Source organism: Phoenix dactylifera, chromosome 2 (assembly GCF_009389715.1).
Source record: "Phoenix dactylifera cultivar Barhee BC4 chromosome 2, palm_55x_up_171113_PBpolish2nd_filt_p, whole genome shotgun sequence".
Lineage (NCBI taxonomy): Eukaryota > Viridiplantae > Streptophyta > Magnoliopsida > Arecales > Arecaceae > Phoenix > Phoenix dactylifera.
Genome location: NC_052393.1, coordinates 27,689,096 through 27,710,564, shown reverse-complemented (window position 1 = coordinate 27,710,564; position 21,469 = coordinate 27,689,096). Strand labels below are relative to the sequence as shown.

The 21,469-nt window shown below is 39.9% G+C and overlaps 3 protein-coding genes across 3 annotated transcripts; 2 read left to right on the top strand and 1 right to left on the bottom strand.

Annotated features, from left to right (window-relative positions):
* The first annotated feature begins 255 nt into the window (after window positions 1–255).
* LOC103708734 (neutral ceramidase 2-like) lies at window positions 256–7,012 on the top strand. The gene is made up of 9 exons (XM_039123989.1): window positions 256–578; window positions 679–887; window positions 2,654–2,965; window positions 3,707–3,971; window positions 4,096–4,354; window positions 4,440–4,565; window positions 4,743–4,806; window positions 4,901–5,070; window positions 6,440–7,012. The coding sequence occupies exons 1-9, from the start codon at window positions 256–258 to the stop codon at window positions 7,010–7,012; spliced, it is 2,301 nt and encodes a 766-aa protein (XP_038979917.1).
* A 3,790-nt stretch (window positions 7,013–10,802) lies between these two features.
* Window positions 10,803–13,318, bottom strand: LOC103708702. The gene is made up of 3 exons (XM_039123846.1): window positions 12,701–13,318; window positions 12,395–12,580; window positions 10,803–11,406 (listed from the first exon to the last, which is right to left on the bottom strand). Exons 1-3 carry the CDS (start codon window positions 13,175–13,177, stop codon window positions 11,113–11,115), a joined length of 957 nt encoding a protein of 318 aa, XP_038979774.1. The 5' UTR covers window positions 13,178–13,318; the 3' UTR covers window positions 10,803–11,112.
* A 5,780-nt stretch (window positions 13,319–19,098) lies between these two features.
* On the top strand, window positions 19,099–20,598 carry LOC103700610 (probable signal recognition particle 43 kDa protein, chloroplastic). Its single transcript, XM_008782524.4, has one exon. The coding sequence runs from the start codon at window positions 19,176–19,178 to the stop codon at window positions 20,418–20,420; it is 1,245 nt and encodes a 414-aa protein (XP_008780746.2). The 5' UTR covers window positions 19,099–19,175; the 3' UTR covers window positions 20,421–20,598.
* The last annotated feature ends 871 nt before the right edge of the window (window positions 20,599–21,469 follow it).

Here is a 21,469-nt window from a genome sequence, read left to right as displayed (position 1 = left end):
AAAATAGTCTTTTAGAAAAAAATTTAGATGATCAAGACCTCGGGACAACCAAGGAAGGTGAGCATCATCCAACTCAACACCGAAGCTAACAAACAAAGCAGCCTCTTGAATCATGTCACCCAAAGCTAAGAAAACAAATAGCAACAAAGCAACAAAGATTCCATCCAAAACAGCATATAATTCCATTATAAAAATGCCCAACTTTTTCCTATCCTGATAACAGTAGTATCACTAGCAAAGAAAAACTAGGCAGCCATGAAACCTCTGAAGAGTTACTATATACCCATGTTTGCAGCCATCTTAACATGCAGTATCCTCTGTGACAATGCGAGCTTATCAAATGGCGAATATCTAATCGGGGTAGGAAGCTACGACATGACAGGCCCTGCGGCCGGCGTGAACATGATGGGTTATGCCAACATGGATCAGGTCAGCTCCGGCGTTCACTTCCGGTTACGTGCTCGGGCGTTCGTCGTCGCCGAATCTCCAAATGGAAGAAGGCTGGCTTTTGTGAACCTTGATGCTGGAATGGCTTCTCAGTTAGTCACCATCAAAGTCCTAGAGAGGCTTAGATCAAGGTAATCTACTAATGCCTTGGATTTTAAAGAGATTAAAGTGGATATATAGATGATGGAGTAGCTAGCTAATCTATATATGCTTGTCTGTAAACAAATTTAGGTATGGTGATTTGTACAATGAGGATAATATAGCAATCAGTGGCACTCACACTCATGCCGGACCGGGGGGCTACTTGCAGTATGTTGTGTACTCTGTAACCTCTCTTGGATTTGTTAAGCAATCATTTGATGTCATAGTCAGTGCAATAGAACAATCCATTGTCCAAGCTCATGAAAACCTCAGGCCAGGGTCCATTTTCATCAACAAAGGTACAGGAACTATAAGTTAAATCTTATTGTTTCCTTTTACTAACTTGTGTCATACATAAATCATGTTGTACATTTTGATTTATGATAGCAGCCTTAGACTCCTTGTTCATACGCAATTGATGATTCAATTTTTTTTTAAAAAAAATTCACATATAAAAGAGATCATTGTTATTCATCAGAAAGAGAATGAAAGAGATGATGTTTCATATTAGGATTCACTTGACATATGTTGTTAACATAAGGGCATGGACTTCGATTATATTTGATAATTTTGATGAAAGCCCTCCTCACAGGTGTACTAGAATATTTATCATATGCTCCTCTATGTAACTGCAAAGAGATCAGCATCAAAGTGGTAAAAAAAAAAAAAATGCCACTTTGCAATGGAGGAAACCAGCACCTGCAGTTCATTCAAGATTTGAATCAGTTTAAATTTCTTACTTGTTAATTATATCCCTTTTTACAACTTATAAATCCATAACTGAAAAAGGAACTGCTGTAAATTATCTATAATGCTGTAAATTATCCCAAAAATAACACCTTTATTATCTTCTAAGTAATCTCAATAAACTACACATTATTTGATTAATTCATGTTTTGGAATATTGCTGGTCATGGCATTATGGGCTATTTCACAAGGATAATTTTGCTAGATCATGGCATTATGATGCATAAGATACAACCTGTAAGGGAGCATTGGATCATTAATTTAGTTGGAGAGGGACCCTACAACCTTGCAAATAAACATGATGCTATCACAGAAATAATCTTATGAAAATGATATATAGAAACCATTAAAACCCCATATGGATGGTCGTATCTCTGAGAAACATGATCTCTTCTGTTCTCCTATCTCCCATCTCCATTTCTTAGCCATGGGGGCGCCTTGTTGTAATTAAAGGATGCATAACATGGTATATCATAGCATCCAAACTCATGTTCATGTTTCCATCTTGCCATTTTTCGAATTTAACAAGCTATATATAGAGCAACAAATACTCTCCACCAAGAAGCATACCTATAATTTATGTGAATATATTATGATGGGGATGCTGCCAATCATTTTATATAAATGATGGAAAAATTAACCATTTTCCTTGAATCAAAATTCAAAAAATTAATAAAGTATAGCACTAAATTCAGTTATTTGTGGCAAACAAGTATTTAGTTCATCATAATAAAAAAAATTGGTGTTTTCTTTGATTACATAAGTTCTACTTGTAACAAAAGTTAGAAGTTCCAGGTAATTACTTGTTATTTTTTTCTCCAAATCTATTTTTTTATCTTACCTCTGTTTATGATTAGTAAGCACAAACTTTCTATCAACAGGATAAAAAAAGTAAATTTTTTCCACCGAAGAATTAGAATTAGAAAAAATAAAAAAATTATCTAGCTTTCTTACATATTAATATAGACAATAAAAAAATATCAAAATCAAAATTAAAAAATATAAAATAGAGAATAAAAGTTATTTCTATATCTATCGATAACTCCTATTTTTTATTTTACTATGAATCCCCATTTGAAGATACTTTTACAGCTTTAGGGGAAAGATATTTTTTTTTTTCCAGGGCTTTAGAATCTGCATCGCCAGTAGGGCAAACGCCTGCCCATGAACCATGTACATGGAACTCTCAACAATATAATGCTGGAACTACTGGATTGTGTCCTTTCTGTGACAAGTTTTATATGTAGAACGTCCTAACATGACTAAGAAGAATATTGGTGACATGATCATTAACAGTGGTTGGCTTTTTGTCATGCAGGAGATGTGGCAAATGCAGGAATTAATAGGAGCCCCAGTGCCTATCTGTTCAACCCACCTGAGGAGAGAGAACGGTACGCAAGAGATGTGGACACTGAAATGACCCTGCTGAAGTTTGTGGATGGAAAGAGTCAGGAGAGCATAGGAGCATTCAATTGGTTTGCGACCCATGGGACCTCCATGAGCAGAGATAACAGGCTCATTAGTGGGGATAACAAAGGTGTTGCTGCCAGGCTATTTGAAGATTGGTTTGCTGCCAATAACAGTGGCACCCAACCTGAAAAGCCAAAAACTACTGTTATGATTAAACCAGGTAATTTAATTAATGCAGCAGTGACAACGTTTTAAATCAATATTAGTGTATATATATGGTTATTAAAAGTCAAAAATGTTGACAGAAAAATATTTCCTGATCTTCATATTCTTGGCGAGTCTAAAATAACACTACACGAGATATAATCTATTCTCACATCTACCGTTGCAACATCTACACAAGCACATCACTACAAATATTTTTGTATATAATTTTGCAATTTCTAATGCGATGTTGTTCATTAATTATATATTTTTCACCTTAAAGCATAATTAATATATGATTATTATTAGTGTAAAACCTGTGAGGAGTTTACATCCTTGCTCTACCTTGCTACCATATTGCATAGGATGCTAAAACATTTTTTTTCAGGTGCAACACAGAACTACTGATTCTCATCAATCTTCATTTTCACCATAAAATCAAACCATTACAACTAATGCCATTAGAGTCATGATGTTCCTTTCACTATATATATATATATATATATATATATATAACAGACACTAGTATAATTGATAGCCTATTTTAAAGATATATAAACTAAGTTTCGTTATCTCGGCATCAGTCCTTGTACCTGTAGCATTTTATTCATCAATACATTCCGTATGGTACCATGTACCGGTTCGATATAAGTATACCTCCATAATGCACACCGGTTTGGTACCTATACAATATGGTATGGTGATCTGTATGTACAGGTACAATACATTAATAAGAATTATAACCTATTAACAACAGCATTTGCTGTAGAGTCCACCAACCTGAAGAAAGCAAGTGGGATCAAAGCCACGGGAGGGCAATCATGTGGCAAGACAACCAGTAGAAATTTCAAAGTAAGGCAGAACAGCGAGATCAAGTTTGTAGGGGCATTTTGCCAGTCCAATGTGGGTGATGTCACTCCCAATGTCTTGGGTGCTTTCTGCCTCGACAGTGGCCTTCCTTGTGACTTCAATCACTCATCCTGCCATGGAAATGATCAACTCTGCGTAGGCCGTGGCCCGGGGTAAACTCCACCAACTTAATTTTTCTCCTCAGTTTTCCTATCATCGGAGTACGTAGGTTCCATTCACAACTATATATATATGCTTCCTGATTGCGTAACTCCTATTGTGTTACCTAATAATTAGATACCCAGATGAGATAAAGAGCACTAGAATCATTGGAGAGAGGCAATTCATCAGAGCCATCGACCTTTTTAATACTGCAAGAGAGGAGCTAAGCGGGAGTGTGGACTACCGTCACACGTATCTCAATTTTACTAATCTTCAGGTGGAGTTGGGAGGAGGGAGGAAGGCACACACATGTCCTGCTGCACTTGGCCCAGGATTTGCTGCAGGTACCACGGATGGCCCTGGGGTATTTGGATTCCAACAAGGAGACACTGAGGTGAGTAAATGCACTGCAGCAAGTCCCTATAAAGAAGAGATGTAGATCGCAAGTTTACTAAGCTGGTAATGTTACATATAATTAGATTAATGAATACTGGAAGAAGGTCAGGGATTTTCTCAAAGAGCCAAGCCCGCAGCAAGTTGAGTGCCAGAAGCCCAAGGCAGTCTTGCTTAGCACTGGGGAGATGTTCATACCCTATGCTTGGGCTGTAAGTCCTCCAGAATCCTGAACTCCTGTGTATAAGATATGCATATAGTTATTTAGAAAACAAGGAACTTGTGTGTATAAAATATACAATGAGGACTAATTAATATAAACATGGTTGGGTCCTGATCATTAATATTTTACTGTCTTGATTTCATTTTCTTTCTTGACAAAATATCAGCCAGCGATTCTACCTGTTCAGATACTAAAGATAGGGAAGCTAGTCATACTCTCGGTTCCTGGAGGTAAGAGAATATATTGTTATGTTTATATTGTTAGAGGAAGATTATATTATGTTTATATTGTGATAATTAACAATGTGTTGGTGGAGCATTGTAGAGTTCACTACAATGGCTGGAAGGAGATTAAGGGAGGCAGTGAAGTCAGCACTAATAAGCAGTGGGGGTGGAGAGTTTGATGAAAGCACTCATGTTGTGATTGCTGGCCTTTCAAATGCATACTCACAGTATGTGGCAACCTTTGAAGAGTACAAACAACAAAGATACGAGGTATGCATATGTGCACTTACCATGAAAATTAAGATCAAAACTTATGTGCTACCTCAATCTAAACCAGTTAGGCTACAGTGATCCAGGCTATCTAGACAAAAACTTCAAGTTAGCCTATAGGTTAAAGGAAGGTCTGGGCTAATAGGTTATTGCATTAGACTGATAAAGCCTGTTTCTTAATAATTCTAGAATTAAATCTATTGATTGATTCAGCCTCTCTCGGTCGTTCCTCCATGAACTCTTACAAAGCAACAAAAAAGAAGGATTCAATCGATTTTATTGATATTCTAATATTTATATGGATTTCTACTGATGAGACATCCTGCAAATAATCAAAACTGTAAAATTTTCTTTGATGATTTAGGAAAGCAAGTTCTATGTAACCATGCATAGGTCTTGACCAATTTTTTTGTGAAAAGGACAACTATCAGTTTATCTTAACCTTATGCCTTATGCTATATGTGATTACCATTCATTTGAAAGTTCAGATAGATCTGCAAGTATTCAAAAGAAAGAATTAATCTCGACCTTTTCCTATCAGGCTCTGTGTTTGAAATATCCTAGTACCAGCACTATATATAATGAAATTAAAAGTTCTAAACCACCTCTGTAGGGTCCAAAGCCATCACCTTCCTTGGCACAGAGGAGCGGATCTCATATTGGATAAGGGTTCTACTCATAGGATCAATTGAATTGAGCTCCACACAGGCTTGTATGGGCATCTAGAATTGAGCTCCGAACCTCTCAGTCAATAGTTCATCAGCATCCTAGTGTAGTCATCTAGATGCAAATTAAGCCATTTGCACACTAAGCAATGCTAAGCTAACATTGAAATGGACAAATGATTCAAAAGTGTTAGAATAGTGATCAAATATTTTTTTTCTCACAGTTGGGCCACTATTAGGCATGTATGTATGTGTGTGTGTGTGTGTGGACTGCACCATAGAGTGATGCAACCTTCAATAGCCACCATCAGAAGATGGACGGCCATCAAATAATGTACCATTCATCTCATGATGGTGGCCACCTCTATGGTACGGCCCGCACACCGTGCAAAAGATCTTAACCCTTGGGCTTTTGAATAGAGTAAAAAGGATAAGCACTTGGACCGTCCTATGATCAACATATAAAATCAACCATCAATGCGTGTGGGATGTATGTGCGTCTTTATATCGCACATCTTTACGATTCTTGATGCACGAATGGTGCAAAACCTCTCCATTTAATGTAAATTAATTAGCATCTTTTTCCATAGTAGATTAGAAACTTAATCAAAGATTAGAGGATCCAAGGTCTAGCATCCATAAATTAATTACTCCTTCAGATCCTAAAATATATAATAAATTAATTATATTTATATTTGTCCCAGGCTGCATCTACGTTATATGGACCCCACACACTCTCAGCCTACATCCAAGAATTCAAGAAGCTAGCATCCTTACTAGCCAAGGGAGAGCAGCTCCCCAAGAGCGGCCACCCTTCCCCTCCCGACCTCTCCTCCAAGCTCATCAGCCTCCTGCCTCCCCCCGCCGGCGACGCCGCGCCCCGCGGCACCACCTTCGGAGACATGAAGCAGGATATCGTCTTGCCACCCCAAGGCTGGCTCAAGAAAGGAGAGAAGGCCAGTGCCACCTTCTGGAGCGCCAACCCCCGCAACGACCTCCTCACCGAGGGCACATTTGCCGTCGTCGAGATGCAACGAGAGAAGAATTGGGTTCCGGCATTCGACAACGACGACCTCAGCCTCTTCTTTAAATGGAAGGCAGATAACAGCAGCAGCATCAGCAATTCAAAGAGTAGCTTCGCTACCATTGAATGGGAGATACCGGCCAATGCGGCCCCAGGAATTTATAGGTTGAGGCACTTCGGTTCATGGATTGCTAAGCCGGAGAAACCTCCAAGGTATTTTACCGGCGCTTCAAGAGCGTTTGTGGTGCAGTGAGAATCCGAAGAGTTAATCAATCTTCACGCAAATACAGAATAAATTAACATAAGAGGGTTTCATCTACAACGAGACCAAGGACGGAAAGCCGAACCTAAAGATCTTTCACCTTGACAATGTATAAAAAGACGTCATCATAAGGTATAAAAAGACATCGATGAAGAGGACAGGCGATGTTTTACTACCAATCACTAGTTTCATGTTGGACGCAGTACTCATACTGGAAATTACGATCAAGGATGACCCTATCAATCGCCATCTACTTTGGAGATACCTTGTGAAGCATTTTTCTTGCCCGGGACTCGAACCCGAAACTAGTCAGATGGAGTAGATAACTTTTCTTTGTTGGAATAGAGGAAAAAGATCCCTCCAGCTGGCAATGACCGTCTGATAGTGATCTAAGCGATCAAAATCAATCATCACGTGTCATGAAGGGCCACACCACATATGGAGAAAAGTTGAAGATAGAATTTTTGCATATAGCCCTTCCCGTTATCTTTTATTTGCATGTCACTGCCTTTTCCTGTGTTAATTATTTCCAAGTTGCAACCAAACATAATAAGTCTATTAATTACCAATTAACTTCCTTTGTTAAGTCTTCATGAGTAAATAAAAAATATTCCCCAAAAGTTGCATAGACAATAATCTATGGCTCTTTGGTAAACGGCAAAGACAACGGACCTTGGCCAAAGATGTGGATTCTACTAGGTTGTGGTGATGGATCTTGAAATAAGAAAAAAAGGGGAAGGGATTGGAGAGAAAGAAAGCCCAGGGTTTTTGGATGGTGGAGCTCGATTATGGCGGCACGACGGCCACTCGAGATGAGAAAGCAGAGATAAGATAAAGTGCTAGAGACTCGAGGATGACTCGATCAACTAAGGAAGAAGGGATAAAATGGAAAGGGTTTTCAAGAGGTTGAACATGCACGGCGGGTTCGCTCCCTGTCTGTAAATCTGACTATGGTTGAGAACGGCTTGAATGGCTGGTAGACTGCTCTGTATAGGTCTCTTGGAATCCACATTGACCACAATTGTTTATCCACTAAATGGAGGCGCATGGCAAAGTATCGCGATCACTCCTATGTCTTTTTGTTTTTTTTTTTGAATTTTAAATAGAAAGGTTTAATTTGGATCTGTTCTCACAATCCTTAGGACAAAAAAAGGGACCATAAGAGATTTTGACTTGCCTTAGTTCCATCATCTGAAGAACGAAAAAGTTTTCTGATCAAGAGGAGAAACGAGAGTGGGCGAAGCGCTAAACTCTCCATTCCCTTAAGCTAACATGTTAAGCTAGGCCATATGGTGAAACACCATTCGCATGGTGAACCGCTGACATGGTGCACCTAGTGTAAGTATAATTTCTCCTCTTATGGAGAGTTGCTAGGAAGGACTCTTGGGTGAGACACAACTTTCTCTTATTGAAAGAATGATAAAGCCCCATCTTGGTGGTGGAGGGGCAAAATTGTTCCCTATAATCGACAATCTCGAAAATACATCCATAAATTATCTGATCCTGTGAGAAAGGTATTTTGGATAAATTTATATGTAATTTATTTTTTCTCAATTTTTTTCCTCGTTTTGAGTCAATGAACCTTTTCATCTTTTGATCAAGTTGGGATTGATGCATTATCTTTTTCTTTTTGACTATCGAGTAGAATACTTTTAGTAGCAGCAGTTTTGAAAGTTAACTGCTCGATAACCTTTTAAGGGTTCGGATTAAATCTTTTGTACGAAGAATGATTGAACTTCTTTCAGAATATTATCTGTTGGGTCGCACCTCATATAGCTCTCAAAGTACTCGGAACTCCCTCAATCATCAGGATATACGGATCTCAAAGTTATGGTTGCGCCATCCATTGGTGGATACATGCGAAGGAAGGTGAATCCTTCTTTTGGGCTGAAGATAAGCCAATCGCTAAGTGATAGCAAAGGAATGATCAAATGATAAATGAAAGAAACTAAAAACCAAAAGAAAGACTAAAGCAAGAAAAAGGTGTGGTGCTAGTGCTGCCATCACACACAATGGTTGATTACTTTGTGAGCGCCAAGCAGTTTGAAGGTTTGATACAGTATCTTTTCTTTTTGACTGGTTGATTACTTTCCTAAGTAACCAAGCACCGATCATGACGGAAAATCAATGGTAATAAGAGAAAAGAAAGAAACAGAGAAATAAAAAAGAGAAATGAAAGAAAGAGAGGAAAAAAAAAAGAAAAAAAAATGCAACAAGAGACGAGCTGGGTTACGCGGCCGGAGGGGTTTACGGGCCAAGGCACTTTGATTCGCGGATGGCAAAGGCTCAACGTCTCCGAGGTTTTTTATAAATATGGATAAATTATAGTACTCTGGTATAAGTATATCTACTTAAGTTAGAGAATACAATAATAATAAAAAAAAAAGAGATAACCTCAAAGCTATCCTACAAATATCCGAAAGATGGCACAACCCAGAAGTGAGCTTATTGATCCGCTGATAGCCTCAGTGGTGCCGGATGTGACGGATGTTAAATGGAGAGTTCATATCGAAGCCCAGAGAAATAACCGGATGGAAAAGGTATGAATAAAAACGGTCGGCGTGCCCAACACATGATCAGTTTTGCCTGCATCGAGCATACTCCTGGCGGAATGAAGGCTGCTACATGGAGGTGGGCTTGTCCCTCCCTCCCTCTTTCCCTTTTTTTTCTAAAAAAAAAAAAAGACGGCACAACCTATTACTATAGTAGGGATGTCTTGCATCGATAGATGCTCGCCATCAGCTCCCAGCCAACACCAGTGGTTTGACCAAGCTATACATGGATTTAAGGAAACTTAGTTGAGTCTACTTGATCCCGAACATAGCTAATTAGACTAGTTTGCTCATGCAAGAGGGATGCAGCAAATCTGATTCTGACTCTAAATTGGTTTCTAGAGTAGAGTCGAGAATTGCATAGGAGGGTATTATCTATGTAAAGAGTATATTGAGAGATGACAGCATCCAATTTGAAAGGGACACGGCAACAGGAGGGTATCATCTAGAGCAAAGTCTGCATAGAAGAGGATTGCATGGAAGGGTATCATCCATATAAAGAGTATATTGAAAGCCAACAGCATCCATTTCTTTAGACTTTAAATAACGACTACATATTTTTAAAAATCATAAATAGCAAATCAAAGGCTCTAAGAACCATACAGTGCATCAAAATATGTTACTTACCAAACTATATGCATATATAAAAGAAAACAGAAGAATGAATCAACAACAGATCGAGACTCTGCACAGTGCTATAGTAACTTAAAAAAAAAAAAATTTATATAAATATCCTTCTAAATATCAAATTTTATATAAATACCCCTTAAAAATTAATATATATATACCTTCGTAAAATATTTATTTTACTATTTTTTTTATTCTTAATTTTTATGTACCCATACCATCTAATGCCGTTAAAAAAATTATCTTTAAATTAAAATGACTAAATTACACTTAAAAAAATAGATATGCAAAAAAAAAATATTTATAATAAAACCATAATGAAGAACAAAAAAAAATAATTTTAAAATTCTATTTTATTTTTTATTAAAATAAATATAATTTTTATTAACGGTGTCAGAGAATCATTATATTAAAAGCATCATTATATTAGAAACATTCATTAAAAAACAGTATTTTATAAAAATAAAAAATAAATATATATTTTAAAAAAAATATTCTTATAAATTTAAATTTTGAGAAGAATATTCATAAAATAAAAATTCTAGTAAGAACGCACCAAACCAGAAGACTTTTATGGCTGCTGTCTAGAGAATGGCAGGGTGCTAAAAGTAATTCTCGTAGAATAAAAACAATAAGATAACATCTTTCACGCAAAACAAAACCTTTAGAATCCTGTGTTTTTTCAAACAAAGCTATCAGCCTCTACATCGACCACCAACGGCAACATCCACAAAGAAACCGACAAAACTATCAACATCACGGACTTAGAATGCAGTAGTCGTCAGTCAGACTTTGCCTAAAAAGCCCTCCATAACTTTGACCGACACCTTCTCATGAACCCATTTGAATCCAAAACTACCGCTCCCCATTCACTAAAATGACAGAAATGCCCTCAGGCCGGTTCGGTTCGGCTCAGTAACGGTACTTGCAGGAATTCCTTAGGTTGAGGTGCTTCTTCCCGAGATGAGTCTCCCTGAGGGTGAGGGAGCAGTGGATGCGGCGGTAGAACTTGGACTTCACCAGCTTGCCGAGGATGCGAGCGCGAGCCCGCATCACGAACGTGAGGTCGACCGGCACCACCGCCGGCGGCCCGCCCTCCGACCGGCTGCTCAGGCCGGAGCCACCGCCGTAGAGCGGCACCTGCCTCCCAATCACATCTACCGCCACCACCCTGCCGCTCTTCCTCGATTGGTAGAACTCCTTCATCTGCACACATTTTCCATTGAAATCATGCAACTGGAACACAGAATTAACAAAACTATACGTTGGCTCCAAATAAACTCTGGTTCAAAATACGATCAAATGAACAAAATTAAGACATATCATACATTTCGAAAGGGCGAATTGCAGGTTCTAAACATGATATTGAGCCTGAATCAAGCAACCTTGACCTGCATTGAATGGCTATTTATGAAATAAAGTTGCAGACGCAATAGGTAATGGCTGGCCAAGGAACTCGTGAACTGAATAGGCTCAGAAACAATGTGTGAAGCCGCATAATTTTAAAAATTACATACCAACATAATATTTTTTTTATCAGCATGATTCCATATCAATCTATATTATTTTCTTTTATAAAGAATCACATAATTTGTATCAGTTAGTAATATTTTTATTATTAATGTACATCTATATACACTAATATATATGAAATACGATAGAACGGAAAAAAAAACTCTCTTTTTTTTTTAACAAATATTTTAACACCAATGGATGCCTACTACTGTGGGGAAAAAGTTGAGAAGACCACATTATTGGAAATAAACATTAGAAATTAGAAAATAAAAATGACAAATTTGTATAAGAATTAATAACAAATGGAAAAATGGATGGCCCCCCTCTGAATGGAAACAGACATTATATTAGGTAATGTTGAGCCCACAGATGGCTGGCTCAACATCCATCCATCCATGACTCACCATCAATCCATCGATAACGTCTCATTGGTTCGTACGAAATGTTGTCAGATCATAATAGCGCGCTGTTTCATCTTTTCAGATAAATTATCGCTTTCTGCGGCGCTCCATTCAGCGGGGCCCGCTTCGTCGCCAAGTAAATGTTCGACAAAATGACACAAGGAAACGCATAAATCCTATGTGGAGCTCTTCTATTGGCTCTTCCGAGAGCATGGTTTGCACTTGAAGTGCAGAAGAAGAGGAAGAAGAAGATGGATGGTTTTGGTTGGGATGCTTACGCTTCCGGAGGCGATTTTGAAGTCATAGTAGTAGAGTTCCAAGGGGGTGGACGAGACGTGGACGCCGAAGAAGGTGGCCGGGTTCCGGAACGCGATCCTGACCGTCGAATTAATGGACAGCATCTTGGTGGGGACACCGGTCAAGTCCATCCCGGCCTGGATATTATAACTCTCGAACACCACGCTCTGCGAAACAAAAATGGGCCAAAAAAAAAAGACACCAAACCGAGTCGACTCGGCCTAAACGAAGAAATGATGGATAAAATAGGGGAGAAAATGGGATGAATCGAACGAGTTAGAACGGACCTTGATGGAGATTTCGGGCTTGTAGGCTTTGCTGGCGCCCCAGAGGATGAGGGAGAAGAGGGTGAAGAGAAAGATGAAACCGAGGAGGAACCAGACGACGTAGCAACGGACGGGGGTGGCGGCGGGGTAGTCGTCGGCGTCGGAGTCGTCATCGGCATCTCCGGCGTCGGAGGGGTGGCGGCCGGCGAGGGGTATCTTCCGCCAGGAGGCGTGCTTGAGGGAGGCGGAGAAGCGGGTGGTGGAGGACTCGCGGGAGTGGTGGATGGGGGAGCTGGCGTAGCGGTGATGGTGGGGGTGGTGGTGGTGCTGGTAGTGGTGGTGGTGCACCGGCGAGCCGCCGGGGGTGGAGCCGCCGAGGGACATCTTCTCGGCGTCGGGATGGGATGGACTCATCACGTAGTATATCGGCCGCCGCGGCGACCGCGGCGGGGACGAAGCCGCCAGGCTCGTCACCTCCGAGTCCGTCTTCGCGTGCATCGTCGCCACCCCTCTCTATCCCGCTCTTCGAGTCTCTGAGAGAGACAGACGAGAGAAGAAGAGACGTTGGGTTTTTTTTTTTTCTTTTTTGGTATTTCAGTTCCGGGGACGGGTTCAAGGAGAGGGAAAAGATTTGGGGAGGGGAAAAGGGGAAAAGAAAGTGGGTGACAGCAGGGATTGAGTAATTTGGTTTCCGAGTAAAGAAACACTTTTATTTCCTCTTTTCCAGCGTTAGTATCTGCGGTTCACTGCGCCGCACAAGTTTTCTATCCTTTGTATATGTTTTGATTGAGTTGCAAAGGAATGAATTTTTTTAGTATAAATAATAAATAGTTTGATGATATTTTTATAATATGTTAAATACTTTACATATTATTAGCTAATATTTGCACTATCAAATATAAACTTGGATGTAGATGCACTGCAGATTGAAGAGATATTCATTTACAGCGATAATTTTTTTAAAAAAAATTAAAATTTTACTTAGAACTCTAAATAGATATTTTTTTAATATAAATGGTACAGAAGAAGGTATTTGAAGCGTCTTAATTTGTCAGAAACAAACAAATATAGATTAATAAATAATTTTATTTTAATTTTTTTTTGCTTGATAGATAACAAGCTCTTAAAATTTTTTAGAAGTCTTTTAATTAAAATTTTATTGTAAATAAATATCTCTTGATTCTATGTGGTATAGAATTTCAATGTATTTGATGCTTGTTAATTTTTTTTAAACACTCACATATGCAATTTTTACATAGCTTTATATTAAGAACTTTTTGCCAAATAGGCGGTAGACTTGAAAAATTAATTTTTATATTATATTATATGATTTGGTTCAACCGTGGGTCTAAATCAGGAGTTACATTTGAAAATTAGAATGGGCTAGTCTGGCTATAGTAGATGAAGACAATGGGTTAATAGGTATTGTGTTGACTTTGTTGATCTGAAAGTTGGACCATGATCTCACCGGTCTTCATTAGGTTTCAGGACTTGTCTAGGAGTGGGATGGATATTCCAGGATAAGAAAAGGTCCAATGTCATGGAATAGATTAATACCAGCAGAGATAACATTTAATTTTTATTTGAAATAAGTACTTCAGTCCCTAATGATTTGTTTTTTATTTTTTGACATTGTCGACCGAATTATCGGTTATAGAAATCCCTTCTCCAAATGGCTTTCCTCGCAAGTTATTCAGGATAAAACAAACATATATAGACCCCATTTATCCTCAACCTAGACAGCATTTTTGGTTGCAGGATACGTCCTAACCAAGAAGTGTTTTATCCCATGGTAATGGCATCACCTTTTACGGAGATAATTTCAGCTGGGTCAATATATCCTGGGTAAATTTATTACTGCAGGAGGAAAAATAACTTCTCAATAACTTTTCTTTGACATATCGGTTCCGGGTGCGGAGTTGAGGGTCGCTTGGGCGGGTCTTCGTCACGCCCTATGTATTCTACAGGCCAGTTCCATTGTCCTAGAGAGAGACTCGGGCACAATCATTAGTTGGATCAGAAGGGGCCTAAGGGGTAAAGGTTGTATCCACCCTTTGCTCCGAGATATTTGGACAATGGTGAGGGACGGACGAGATTTTCAGGCCAAGCATATTTTTCGTGAAGCTAATAGGACTACGAATTGGATAGCCAGTTATGTAGCCGGTCACTTCAGTAGTACCCTGTAGGTTGGAGATAGAAAATTGCCCCAGGCACTCCGAAGTATTTTGTTTTTTGATTTTATTGGGTGTATCTATACCTGTCAGGTATGATACACCCGTCTTAGCAACAAAAAAAAAAAGAGAGCGAGAAGTTAGTTTTTCTCTATCTTATGCTAAGTTTGGACTAGGTTTTATGCTTGTCAAGCAGCATTTGGCAAGGAGGCATTATACAAAAATACTTATGCTGGTCAAACTTACTTATGACTGGCACAACTGGGTGTGCTTTCATAAACTATTCCTTGGCGTAAACACACATTTTTGTTTCCATGTTTTCTATATTTTATGTAAAAAAGTGATCATTTTAATGTTGTTCTAAAAGGTGCGTTTTGTTGCTCACCCGTTGTAATCTAACAAAAATTGGTATAACTTATGGCATAACTATTCTGATAAGCATAAACCATCCCTATTTTTCTTATTCTTGAACCAAACATAGCCTTATTCTCCTCCACCTTTTCCCACTTTTCAGTTAATTCAACCAATCCTAATTAAACAATAATTTTTTGTTTAACTGTGGTACAAAAGAATAGTGGAGGGATAGCACAGGTTAAGAATAGCTATCCCTAGTTTTTGCACAACAAAACACAACCTCAATGGAGTTTTGATCAGCCCAGCTTGGCCATTTAAAAGAATAATTCATCTAAAAGTGTTATTTTTCTTTCCTCCTTGTGGTCATACTGAATTTAATCAGTCATTTATGTTTTCTACTGGTGTAATGTAGCTTTCCTCCTTATGGTCACACTGAATTTAATCATTCATTTATGTTTTCTACTGATGTAATGCTACATGACCAATGCCATTAGAGTTGAAAGCGGATCGGATTATATCCGACCATATCTATTTTCGTATCCGATTTGGATCGAATTTGGATACTATTATTTTTGATCCGATCGGATCTAGATACGGATTCGGATAGTCTGTTCAAAAATCTTTAGAAAACGGATATGGATACACATGATTTTTCTGAATTCAGATCTGAATCTAAATATCCGTATAATAAGAGTAAGTAAAAGGAAAAAGATTAAGTTAAGTTAAATCAAAAAACCAATTAAGTGATTAACCAAACCTAAACTAAAAAAATCCGGACATCAAATGACCATTACTTAAGATAGTAACCCAAATACGAAATATGCGATTGGAATAAAATCTTTCGAATCCTCCCGCATGGCTAAAAGGCTCAAATCTCTCGTTCGCCTGTTTCATCTCTTTTTCCTCTTCGTCATCTTCAAGCAAATAGGGTTTCGAACGTCCTGTCCATTTTTTAGTTTTCATCCGGTAATTGCAACCAGCTACAGCCATGAGATGCCTTAGAGGCGCCATAGATCCAGTATACTTCGGTGACGAGGAACCTTGAGCGGTATATCCTTTATGAAATTGTTAGTTTTTATTATTGATAAATACTTATTAAATTATATTTTTTATTTGAATATTTTCTTCATAATCATGTCTTTATTACTAGTTTTTATCATTAAATTTTGCTCAAATTTGATTAATATCTGAAAAAGTATTCGATTTATATCTATATTCGGTTGGAATATAAGGATATGTTTAATATCCAATTCGTATATGTATCCGTTTATAATAAATATAGATATCCTTAATATCCAATTCGTATCCATATCCATTTAGAAAAAATATGGATATTAATTTGATATTTGTTTAATATTCATGTCCATATCTATATCCGTATTTATTAAAAAATATGAATACAAATATTAATATATTAATATCCAATCCGTATCCGATTTATTTTTAGCCCTAAATGCCATGCAGCAGCGCCATTTTCTTTGTTGCCTCATTCAACATCCACTATGACATGAATCGATTGGTGTACTTTATAAGCTTTAATGGGATTTAAAGAAGTTAGATGAACCTTTAGAGTATCAAGTTGAAATGTGGATATATTGGCAATAATTTTTTAATTTTGGAACCAGGATGTGGAAATCGTGGCCAAAATCATGAAAATCATGGTGGGTATTAAACATTAAAGATTTTAATAACTATAGTGGTAGGCATCCTGGCAATGAATGGTATTTTTGAAGTGGAGACAAGGGATATATCACTAGTATAACAAATAAAACTACTCAACCATAAATAAATAACAAATAAAGAAAGGTTTGCATAATCAAGTGAACTCTAATATTCCATTCAGATTTTACAATAGAAGGAAGATAATAGATGTTATCAATTGAGCATGTAATGTTGTTCACGAAAAAAATAATAAGATCTCTATAGGCTGAGAGAATGAGATGTTCCAATACGAAATATTTTAGCAAATGTGTTTGGATGATTTTGGTTGATGGTATTTGTCACAATAACAGCTGGGATAAGTTGATGCTTGTAGTTGTACTGGTCCTGAACCAAACAAATCTGAAAGCTGAAAAAATGTTAGTATGTGAATATGATTTTCTTTAGGTTGATAAGAATTTGTTGATATTTTGTTTTTTTCTTTTATTTCAGAGTTTACTGTTCTCTTAATAGCTCAAACCTATCGTACTTAATCCACAATTTAGGTCAAGATATTGGTTTTGTTATTATTTGTGTTGATGGATGTGTAGAGATATAATCCTGTAATGGTAAATCTTTCTGTTGTGGGATGGGGTTCCCAGTTTAGTCCCACATCGGCTAATCAGCGGAAAGGTCTGTGCCTTAAATGGGGGGCTCAATAACCTCTCCTCACCGAGGGCCCTTTTGCGGGACAAAACCGTGAGGGTAGGGGGCAACCTCCGCGGACCTCCGCGCCGTCAGGGCTCGGGACTGTCATTGGGCTCCGGCCCTGGGCGACCTCCCGCAGACCCGAAGCGGCAATCCCAGAGCGGACAATACCTCGGGAGGGACGCAGATGCTTTCCCTGCTCGGCCGGTGTGTGGGCTGGTGTTGGGGTTCCGACCCCACATCAGATGGCGCTAGAGGAAGGGACCCGGCCACGCACAGACCTTCCCGCTGGGGGGGCTGTGTTGTGGGATGGGGTTCCCAGTTTAGTCCCACATCGGCTAATCAGCGGAAAGGTCTGTGCCTTAAATGGGGGGCTCAATAACCTCTCCTCACCGAGGGCCCTTTTGCGGGACAAAACCGTGAGGGTAGGGGGCAACCTCCGCGGACCCCCGCGCCGTCAGGGCTCGGGACTGTCATTGGGACTGTCATTGGGCTCCGGCCCTGGGCGACCTCCCTGGGCGACCTCCCGCAGACCCGAAGCGGCAATCCCAGAGCGGACAATACCTCGGAAGGGACGCAGATGCTTTTCCTGCTCGGCCGGTGTGTGGGCTGGTGTTGAGGTTCCGACCCCGCATCACTTTCAATCCCTGGTAAAATTTCAGCACCTTGTATGCATGATATTCCATCGAAGCACATAATACCATCCTAATATCATTAGCTGATTGGGGAAAATAATAAAAAAATTACTTAAATTTTAATTTTGCCTAACATCTACACTTCATAGAGAGAAAGAGAAATAACTATGTTTGGTATATTCAAGGAGGAAATAAATATTAATTGCTATTGCTAATGTTTATTAAATATTTTAATTTTATGTTCATCAACAAATTTTTTTCGTAATGCTCTAATTAAAAAAAAATCCAACTACATATAAAATTACATTTTCTAAATTTTGTAATGCTCTAATTGAAGTTTCCTCACAAACTTCTAAATTACACTTTCTGTTTGCTATGGTTGGTAATGAGATGTTTTTATTCATAATATAATCAAATTAAGAAAAGGATAAGAAATGCTAACGACTTACAATAAACAAAACCAAGCAAATAAGTGCAAAATATAGGCCTTAATCAAAAAGAAAAAAGATACTAAATAGAAGATAGCAAATAAAATTTAACTAGAAGTAGCCCTTCCATAATGGAAATTGTTTTTGATTAACTACAATGGCTTTATAAAGATGTCAGCAAATTGCTCTTCGGTGGTGTCACAGATTAACTGAAAGTTTACATTGGCGGTATATTAGTATAGGAGATATTTTCTCTTCTTTTTACTTTCTATTTTTTCGTGATTTGGCAGAATGTATTCATGTTAGAACTATATAAATTGCTGCTTTTATCAATAATAATAATAATAATAATAATAATAAATAAAGTGGTGTCAAGCGGTTGCACCTTCTCCTCTTGGTTGGGAGATACGGTCCTGGACAATGGGACCCAACAGCAGGAAATCCGAAATCCAATCCCCTCCACTCTTGTTCAGCGACACCCTTATCCTATCATACCGACCATAAACAAAAGAGATCTCTCTCTCTCTCTCACACACACACACACAAACCCCCGCTCCTCCCCATGCAGGCAGTGCTCACAAATCCATCTCTTTCACGCCTCAAACTCCTTCCAAAACTCAAACCCCTTACTTTCTTCCATCCCATCGCCGCCACCTGCCTAACCCTCCGCCACCGCCGTCGCCGCCACGGCGGCGTCCGGTCTTTCGCTTTCCAAGACCAATTCCCGCAACCCTCATCTCCAACCCAACCCCGGGAAGAAGCACAAGAATTAAAGAAGGAAGAAGAGGATTACGGAGAAGTTAGCCGGATCATCGGCAGCAGGACCGTCAGAACCCCCGTCTATGGCGACGATGGCTCCGTCTCCACCATCACCGCAACGGAGTACTTGATCGAGTGGAAGGACGGCCACGCCCCCTCCTGGGTCCCCGCCGCCGCCATCGCCACAGACGTGGTGGCGGAGTACGAGACCCCTTGGTGGACCGCCGCCCGGAAGGCCGACGCCGCCGCCCTATCGGCCCTCCTTGCCAACGAGTCCGGCGAACGGGACCCCGACGCGGAGGACGCGGACGGCCGGACGGCCCTCCACTTCGTGGCCGGGCTGGGATCGGAGGAGTGCATCCGGATGCTGGCGGCGGCGGGGGCGGACGTGGGGCGGGCGGAGCGGGCCGGCGGTGGGCTGACGCCCTTGCACGTGGCGGCGGGGTACGGACAGGCGGCGGCGGTGCGGGCGCTGCTGGAGGCCGGGGCGGACGCGGCAGCGGTGGACGAGAAGGGGAAAACTGCGCTGGAACTGGCGAGGGAGGTTCTGGCGGCGACGCCGGCGGTGGCGCTGGGGAGGCGGGCGGGGCTGGCGGCGGCGGCGGCGGAGCTGGAAGGGGCGGTGTACGAGTGGGCGGAGGTGGAGAGGGTGGTGGAGGGGAGGGGGGAGGGGAAGAGGAGGGAGTACTTGCTGGAGTGGAAGGACGGGGGGAGGGAGTGGGTGAGGAAGGAGTGGGTGGCGGAGGATCTGGTGGCGGACTTCGAGGCCGGTCTGGAGTACGGGGTGGCGGAGGCGGTGGTGGCTCGGAGGGAGGCGGCGGAGGGAGGTGGGAAGGAGTACTTGGTAAAGTGGGTGGATATTGAGGAGGCCACATGGGAGCCGGAGGCTAATGTAGACCCGGACCTGGTGCAGGATTTCGAGCGGCGGCAGAGGGAGTCGGCGCAGGCGGGGAACCCACCCGCGGCGGCGGTGGCGGAGGCAGCGGCGGAGGAGGAGAAGGAGAAGGGGGAGGAGTCCGCTGCGCCGCAAGAGACAGCCGTAGGGTGAGTAGTCTCTACTTCCGATTTCTCTATTTCTTGCTCCTTTGCAGCCTAAGTTTGATTGGAAATCACAAATAAATTCATTCAAGTGCTATTGATCAGATTCAACTGTTGTTCGCACGTGAGACAGAGTTCATGATGTGTTGTGCTTTGAATTTACCACAAGCTTTGCCACTATTCAACTAGAATCATGGTGCCATTATTTTTTTCAAAGTATTAACAAATTAAACAGGTTTTCTAATTACTTTCCAATGTCACTTAACCTTCTGGGAGTCAGTAGCAAAATTTTAAATAAAACAAATCTAGACAAGAAAAATATTTGCCATTGTTTCTGGAAAACTAGTTTAGTAGTCCATTGGATTGCTGGTGTGCCAAATCAATCAGGTCGATAAGTAGGCATGTGTTGATCAAGAGACAAGATTCAGCATTTTTTGCCCTAGTAAAAAGATTCAAAATTTCGATCGAACAATAGTATTGTAAAGAAAGAAAGAAAAAAATAATAACTCACATGTATAAAACCATGCTGATAAAAATTGATTATATAGAAGAAAATAATTAAGTAGATAAATGATCTCTAGGATGGAATTGTTGTGAAGAATCAAGATGCAAGAAGTTCATGGGTGCTCCCAAGGAATTGATTGCGGCAAATAATAGTCAGTTGTCAAAGGTTTTGAAGAGGGGATTGTAGCCCCGAGTCTTCTTTTTAAATATCTAAATTGCCTGAAACCAACTTGGCGAAATTGATTTTAAACCACTGGATGTTTACATATCTAATAATTGATATCTAGTATTTGGAACCACTTCATGAGTTGGTCCAAGCAACCTCATCACCGGATGTAGATCAGGTGTCTACCTTGTCCAATACGAATAATTCATGGATCTTTGTACAATTTGGTCAACCAACACTTGTTTAGATAGGGCTTGGAAAATCCAATCTCTTTATGGTTAATAAAATTTTAGAATATTTTTCTTTTAAATTTTTTACTTGTTCACTTTTCATTTTGTTTTTTATTCATTTTTATTCATGCATTATCTACACCCATTTGTTAGTTTATT